Genomic DNA, 7,824 nt, shown 5'->3' on the forward strand with positions numbered 1-7,824 from the left:
GGCTGGATTTCTGTTTTTTACAGGGCACTTTTGGAACCTGGATAAAAGTTTGGAATTGATGATTGTTTTCATCTTGCCATTCTGCCTTTCTTCCGTGATAGCATATGACTATCTGTATTTCTGAGTAGTTACCATGTTACCATGAATACAAATGTATGGGTCACACAAATGCTTTCCCATAACAAACTCAGATACTTTCAGCTTAGTTTAGTTATTCTCTCTCTCTCTCTTTCCTAATTCCCTGCTGCCTTTTTCCACCACTTCTTTCCGCTATCCACGAACAGTGCTGGCTCATTCTTCAGCAGTTTCGTGGTGGGGAGACTTTTCTGAACCTACATACCACGGTGATAGGTGCAGACTAAGAATCTGAAGAACTGAAAGAACTGTGCATTGCTCTCTGAATATGAGGAGGCTTGAACTTTTTCTGATGTCTAGCACTAATGAATTCCACAGCTCAGGGCCTTCCATTGAAAAGGCTTTGCCTCTGCATTATGACAGGACCATCCTAGTCACAGCAGTGTCCCAAGGTGCACAGCTGTTTCAGAAGGTCAGCAGTGCAGGTCAGGGGATCTCCAAGATAGCTGGGCCCCCGCCCATTCAGAGGTTTAGTTGAAGATTAACACACCAGGAGCTGAAAGTCAAATGGGGAGCTGAAATCAAACAGAACATCCTGGTGACTTCCTCTTCACTGCCTCACTTCCTAAGAAGAGTAGAATTTGCTTATCTAGAGTCACATGTGGTTGACTGACATGGGTAATTCTAAAAAAAAAAAAAAAAAGTGTTCACAGTTTTAAAATAGAGTCATTGGGAAGTGACAACAGCTAGAGCAAGTGAAGGCAGGTAAATTTTTGGCTGGGCTGCTACAAGATTTCTGACCACTTCAAAAGAAATGTCGAGAGTGCTCAAAGGAGACTGAAGGAGCCACAGAGATGTTCTGGCCTTAACAAGGAGAAATCACAAGGGAGGATCATATGGCATGGATATCCAGGTGCAATTTTCTCTTGTGCGATGCTAAGGAGGGGTAACAGCCAGTTAACTGCATGATTCCATGGGGACATAAAGTTCTGCACAGTTCTGTAGTTATTGTGAGGAAAGTCACTGGGAGAGCTGAGCTTTGGTGCCATTGTAGAAGAAAAATCCTACTCAAGCTTGTTCTTGTTGGCATCTTCCTCCTTCCTTGAACCTGCAGAGCAGAGGAGGCACCCTGCTATTCGCCATGACAAACAGCAGTTTGACTCTAAGCAGCCTGGATGCAGTTTACATCACCATCGAGTTCATTATTGGGATATCTGCAACCGTGGGCAACATCCTGGTCATCTGGGTGGTGAAGCTGAACCCAGCTTTTCAGACAAATACCTTCTACTTCATTGTCTCCCTGGCGCTGGCCGATATAGCCGTGGGCATCCTTGTCATGCCACTGGCCATCGTGGTGAGCCTGGGAGTCGACATCCACTTCTACTCCTGCCTCTTCATGTGCTGCCTGATGGTGGTTTTCACTAATGCCTCCATCCTGTCTCTCATGGCTATAGCAATCGACAGGTACCTAAGAGTGAAGCTGCCCACCAGGTGAGTCAGTCTGTTTAGTTGTTGCATTTTCAAGTTATTGTTCATATTACATGGAAGTTCAATTAATGCTCTAATGCCCCTCCTGGTCTCCACACACCAGCTCAGACCTGGAGGCACGCTCGTCCATCTCCCCCAGTGCTCATACCCCCTATCTCACACCTGCCTTGCAACACCGAGGTTTTACTCTACCCTGCCTCAGGATTGGGGATAGACTAAATTACCTCTTGAGATCACATCCAGCCCTACATTTCTATGGTTCTGTGTTGACAGATGCTCCCTGCTCCCCCATCTTTTGAAGTGGCTTCTAATCAGGCAAGTCTCTGAAGCAGTAAATTCACTTTAAATGTATGTTCGAAAAAGAGAAAGATTCTCTCTTTGTAAAATCAATTTAAGAGCCATTCTTTGGGGGCAGGGACTATCTCGTAGTTCTGTGTTTGTCCTGCAGCTAGCACAGTGGAGTCCTGACCCATGTTTGGGGCCCCTAAATGCTACCACAATATAAAAAATAAGTATTAATTATTGAATTGCCTATAGGGATCAGAGAACTGTTGGGATCATGGTGAAACATGATTTCATTCTTCAGTCATTTTGTTGGGTGTGTGACCTAATTTTTATATTATTTCTGTGTTTGTTTATTTTGGGGCTAGTCACTTCAAATACTCCCGTCAACGTCAGCACTGGGTCAAAATGAGAAAGGGACACAGAGTGAACAGCAAGTTCTAATACGAGGATTTTATAAAAACACACCTTTTTTCTATAACTTGAGTGGCCAAGTGCATGCATAAAACACCCCCGTCCGCCCCAAAACAACAACAACACGGCACAGGGTCAGACAGTACACGGTCCTGGTGTCGTAATTGGGTCTACATTTACCTTAATTGTGAGGTCAACTGTAAGAAGTGAGTGAAAGTTCATAAAATATCACCATGACCTGTAACAACATATGTTGATGGGAAAAGGTGCAAAAGGGAAACAGAAAAACTGCATAAGTCTAAACTAAAAAACCTAGAGATATAATTAAGGACCTTGTTAAGATTATGCCTGGTAAACAAGAGAAGTGTGGGACCAGTAATCAATGAACCAAAATTGGTGGGTCAGAAATTAGGTCTAGGACGTTGGGGGGAATGCTGGCTTCTGTGACTCTGTCTGACTAAAAGATGAAAGAAGGGTTAGGAGTGAGCTTCACTATAATGGCTGCCTGCCCTGATGTCTCCTGGGTCCCCGGACTTTCTTCACACTAATCCTGACAGATGTTGTGACTAGATTGGGCCACGAGAGAGGGACCCAGATAGCATCGCGCCACCTCCATCAGCTCTGACTAAATCCCGAACACCGTCTAAGATATGAGACTTTGTCACACCTCAACACCCCCCAAGATGTCCTTTTCCTTCCACACCCTGATTTCTTCTCTTTCCCATGTTTCTTCTTTTGTCTTCTGTTTAAGAGTCTGGCTCAACCAGCCAAGACTGTCTATTTTACAACACTGGTGTAAGCCTGTGACCAGAAAGAGGCAGCTAAAAGCAATGCCCTCAAAAGACCAACTCGGAGTGGCTGATCAAAGACCGCGTGCTGGGCCTGTGTTTTTCCAGCAGTGAGAGTCAACACCAGAGACAGAAGTTACATTTTCTGTCTTTGCCATTCTTTTCTTTCCCCCTTTGTGCGCGTTTGTTTTGTTTTGTCCTCTGGGAAGTGAGACTGAAGTTTAACAACAGCATCTATGACAGCTCCAACCCATCATAACTAACGCCTTCTCTTTTCCCAGAAAGACAGTTATTACTAGGGTTACCATATTTTGTGCCTCCTAATGGAGGACACTCCCGGGGGCCCCGGCCCCGCCCCCAGCCCCGCCCACGCCCCCGCCCCAACTCCGCCCCCTCCCAAAGTCTCCGCCCCCTCCCCTGCTTGAAGCCTGAAGCAGGTAAGGGGGAGTGGGGGGGGGAGGAGGCGCGGCCCAGGCTGGCCCCCGGCGGCTCCAGCCTGGGTCGGCTCGGGCCCTGGCCGACCACCCCCGGCTCCCAGCCCCGCGGGCCGGCTCCCGGCTCCCGGCCCCGCGGGCCCGGCCCGGCCCCCGGCCCCGGCTCCCAGCCCCGCGGGCCCGGCTCCCAGCCCCGCAGGCCCGGCTCCCAGCCCCCGGCTCCCAGCCCCGCGGGCCCGGCCCGGCTCCCCGGCCCCGCGGGCCCAGACCGGCCCGGCACTGCGACCCTGGCCCGGCCTGGCACCATGCCCCCGGCCCCGCACAAAGAGGCCCCGGCCGAGCCTCCCGATTTTCCCGGACATGCCCGGCTTTGGGGGATTTCCCCCCGGACGGGGATTTGAGCCCCCAAAAGCCGGACATGTCCGGGAAAATCCGGACGTATGGTAACCCTAGTTATTACCAAATTCTAAGATACTGTCAAATGGGAAGGGGGAAAGGGGTTCTTTCTCAAAACTCTCTCCAGCGAAAGGGAAAGGGTCGGGATGTTGGTAAAATGAAAGCCTGACTTAATGCTTTACATTTCAAAGGCTTTCACTGTTTTTGAGTTTTTTTCTGAATCTTTAATAAAAAGGTTTAAAAGACTTTCAATAGTGTGTTTGCCATGATGCTAAGCAGGCTGAGGTCTCTGCCTTGTTTAATGTTGGGCAGTGACTCTTTGGTTTCTTTTTTTCCCATCTCAATTAACACATCAGGCCATATTTCTTTGAGCAAAGGTTCTACATCAATAGTGTAGAGGCAGGGCCGGCTCCAGGCACCAGCCGACCAAGCACGTGCTTGGGGCGGCACCTTGGGGCAGGGTGGCGCTCAATTTTTTATTTTTTATTTTTGGATTCGGCGGCGCGGCACTCGGAGGGGAGCGGGGGCTTCGGGCGGCGTGGTGCTCGGAGGGGGGGCGGGGCTTCGGGCGGCGTGGTGCTCGGAGGGGGGGCGGGGCTTCGGGCGGCATGATGCTCGGAGGGGGGCGGTGATCAGGGCGGGGCTTCAGGCGGCGCAGTGCTCGGAGGGGGATGGGGGCTTCGGGCGGTGCTTGGGGCGGCGGTGCTTCGGGTGGCGTGGTGCTCGGAGGGGGGGCGGGGGCTTCAGGCGGCGCACAGAGGGAGGGCGGAGGCTTCGGGTGGCGTGGTGCTCAGGGGGGCGGGGTCTTGGGGGGGCGGGGGCTGGCACGGTGCAGCGCTTGGAGGGAGAGCGGGGGCTTCGGGCAGTGCGACGCTTGGAGGGGCGGGGCTTCAGGCGGGGCTTTGGGTTGCGTGGTGCTCAGGGGGGCGGGGTCTTGGGGGGGCGGGGGCTGGCACGGTGCAGCGCTTGGAGGGAGAGCGGGGGCTTCGGGCAGTGCGACGCTTGGAGGGGCGGGGCTTCGGGCGGGGCTTTGGGTTGCGTGGTGCTGGGGGGGCGGGGATTTCGGCAGCGCTTGCGGGGAGGGGGGTTACGGCGGGGCGGCGCTCTTCTTTTTTGCCTGGGGCAGCAAAAAAGTTAGCGCCGGCCCTGTGTAGAGGAATAGTATAGTCTGGGGGAATCGTGTAAATTACAGAATGAATGGAGAGGTACTTAAAGGAAAGCTGGAAGGCAGCCTGCAGAATCAGCTGCTGGTGATGGCAAACATATCCTTGCCTCAGACATGCTGAGATCAGCACCAGACCAGAAATGTGGTCATCCAAAACAGGCCAAATGGTAAGAGACAGACTTGGTTAAAACTAGTTAATCATTCTACATATGGTACCAAGTACGGGCAATAAGATACCTTGCCCAAAAGACAGCTGAGCACTCAAGTCAGCCACAAATGAACCTACAGCCCTTGAAGGCAGGAGTTCTTGGATGCTGCTTCACTGTTGCTAAAGAATCGCATCTAACAGGGTTGGTGTTTTTCAGGTACAGAATAATCACCACGAAGAGAAGAATCTGGGTGGCTCTTGGAATTTGCTGGTTGTTGTCCTTGCTGACAGGATTTGTCCCCATGTTCGGATGGAATAAAAGGATAATTGACCCAAAAATGTCCAGTGAATTCAAGTGTAAATTCACCTCTGTGATGAGCATGGACTACATGGTGTATTTCAACTTCTTCACTTGGATCCTCATCCCTCTGATCCTCATGTGTGCTCTGTACATTGAGATCTTCTACATTATCTGGACAAAGCTAAGTCAAAGTGCAACAAACACGAACGCAGGAGTGTTTTACGGGAAGGAGTTCAAGGCGGCCAAATCTTTGGCCCTTGTCCTCTTCTTGTTTGCGATTTGTTGGCTGCCTTTGTCCATTCTAAACTGTATTGACCGTTTCTGTCCCAACTGTCAAATCCCGTCGCATCTGTGGTACGTGAGCATTCTGCTGTCTCACTCCAATTCAGTCATGAATCCCGTTGTCTATGCTTGCAAGATAAAGAAGTTCAAAGACACTTATACTCTTATTTTAAGAACCCATGTCCTGCGCATGAGTCCAAAGCTGGTCAGTTCTAGCATGGAGCAAACATCAGAGTGCGACCCAGTGACTCCTTGATGCCAACTGGCAGAGGGTCCAGGGGGCATGCATAGGATTTTACAGGGATTCTCTGGGTCACAAATATGCATAATAATTCACCAAATGATGGCAAATGAGGTCTCTACTGAGAGCCAGTAGCCCACTGGTCATCATAACCATTGAAATATGTATGGATGGATAATATTTAATGAGTTATGTATCTATATTGAAAATAATGTTCTTAAGGTCTTTGAGTCAAAGCATGTCACATACCTTGGTAATGTTCTTTTCAGACAAGTGGTAATATCTCCGTCTGGTCATTTGTGTAGTGTGTAGTGCGTATCTCACAATGTATGCCTATTTGCATATTGAGCCAGGTGCTAATTAAGAGACTGTAAAAATCTACAAGAGAGGAAATCTACAGGAAGGAAAAACAAAAGGAGAGTTTCCTGCTTATGAATAAAGACAAAGGATTGTTTTGGGTATATCTTGGTGTGCAAAGGGACACACTGAAACCTTCACCTTGGAGGCAAACTGACAGCATACATATCTCGTGCAAGGGAGGGGTCATAGCCAGCCTGGCTGCAAAGTGCTGCAAGGATTTTTAGAGGAGCAATACTCTACTAGCCATGAGAGTATCTTGTTAATTAAGTCTAGGCTCTAGAATGCATGCTATGATTTTATTCTTTATGGAACCATTGTTTCCAATATTTCTACTTGCTTCTACTCGAATTGTTATGCGTTGTTAAATAAACTTGTATTTGATTTAACTATGAACAAATCTCAGTGCTGTGTGTTCAGCGGAGTGGTGCTCTGAAGTGGGACTGGTAAGCTGGCTTGTACCATTTCTTTGGAAGCAGCAAATCTGTGAATACTGTGAGTGGTGCAGGGGCTAGTCACTCCAGGGAGATGCTCAGAGGTTGGAGTGTGCCTATTGCTAACCTGCAGAATGACAGCAGGGCCTGCAAGGCCTAGAGGGAGCGATTATGTTGCCCATGGCCAGTGGAGTTGGGGAGCTGACCCCCAGTGGGCACAGAAAAGGCTTCCTCATGCTAAGGGCAGATGATTGCAAGGTGCCTCACAGCCCTGGGTACCCCCAGGAACAATCACACAAAGCAGTGGTCATAAATCAAGGATGGCTATTGAATTATCTGGGTAAATTATACCCACATAACCTAAACAGACTGATAACCCTGCTGCATTAACAGGCTCTGGGAGAAATATAGGCTCTGAATATTCTGCTCTCATTCTACATGTGCTGGGGAGAAAGGTTTCACCAGAAATACAAAGGTAGCAGGATTAGTAGAATCTAATCCAAACTCAGCCCTGTTTTTCTAAAGCACGTTTTCTGCACCAGCGATTAGCTTATGGGTTTTAAGGCCAAAAGGAATCATTGTGAGCATCTAGTCTGGTCTCCTGCATAACACAGGCCATAGAACCTCACCCAGTGTTTCCAGTAACCAGCCTATAACTTGTGGTTGAGCTAGAGTGTTGCCTTTTTTTGGTATTTTTAGAAAGATCTCCAGTCTTGATTCAAAGACATGAACATTTTCTGGTGGGGTAATGGCTTTGACTACTGATAAATGAGATATAGATCCTTTCGCCTCTAGTTCATCAGCTCAGAGCTGTCCCAGGATAGCTATGAAAAGCAGTTATATTATTACTAACTGTTGTTTACAGCTATCCTGGGACAGATTTGAGCTGGTCAACTAGATTTATTATCTCCTGATCATAAGTCCAACCATTGAGGGGTTGACAATGGACTGTCCTCCCCACTCACCTTTCTGCTATACACTTGGTTTCCCTTTCAATGCAGCGGCAGGTCTAGTGCTTT

At 49.0% G+C, this 7,824-nt stretch overlaps 1 protein-coding gene across 1 annotated transcript; it reads left to right on the plus strand.

Annotated features, from left to right (window-relative positions):
• The first annotated feature begins 1,215 nt into the window (after positions 1–1,215).
• On the plus strand, positions 1,216–6,655 carry ADORA3 (adenosine A3 receptor). Its single transcript, XM_054025776.1, has 2 exons — positions 1,216–1,566; positions 5,408–6,655. The coding sequence occupies exons 1-2, from the start codon at positions 1,217–1,219 to the stop codon at positions 6,027–6,029; spliced, it is 972 nt and encodes a 323-aa protein (XP_053881751.1). The 5' UTR covers position 1,216; the 3' UTR covers positions 6,030–6,655.
• Positions 6,656–7,824: the final 1,169 nt, after the last annotated feature.

The sequence above is a fragment of the Malaclemys terrapin genome, chromosome 4 (assembly GCF_027887155.1).
Source record: "Malaclemys terrapin pileata isolate rMalTer1 chromosome 4, rMalTer1.hap1, whole genome shotgun sequence".
In the NCBI taxonomy this organism is placed as follows: Eukaryota; Metazoa; Chordata; order Testudines; family Emydidae; genus Malaclemys; species Malaclemys terrapin.

Coding starts and splice junctions, on each gene's coding strand:
- ADORA3 (XM_054025776.1), top strand. CDS start 1,217: ATGACAAACAGCAGTTTGACTCTAAGCAGCCTGGATGCAGTTTACATC. Junction 1,567..5,407: donor AGAGTGAAGCTGCCCACCAG/GTGAGTCAGTCT, acceptor GGTGTTTTTCAG/GTACAGAATAATCACCACGA.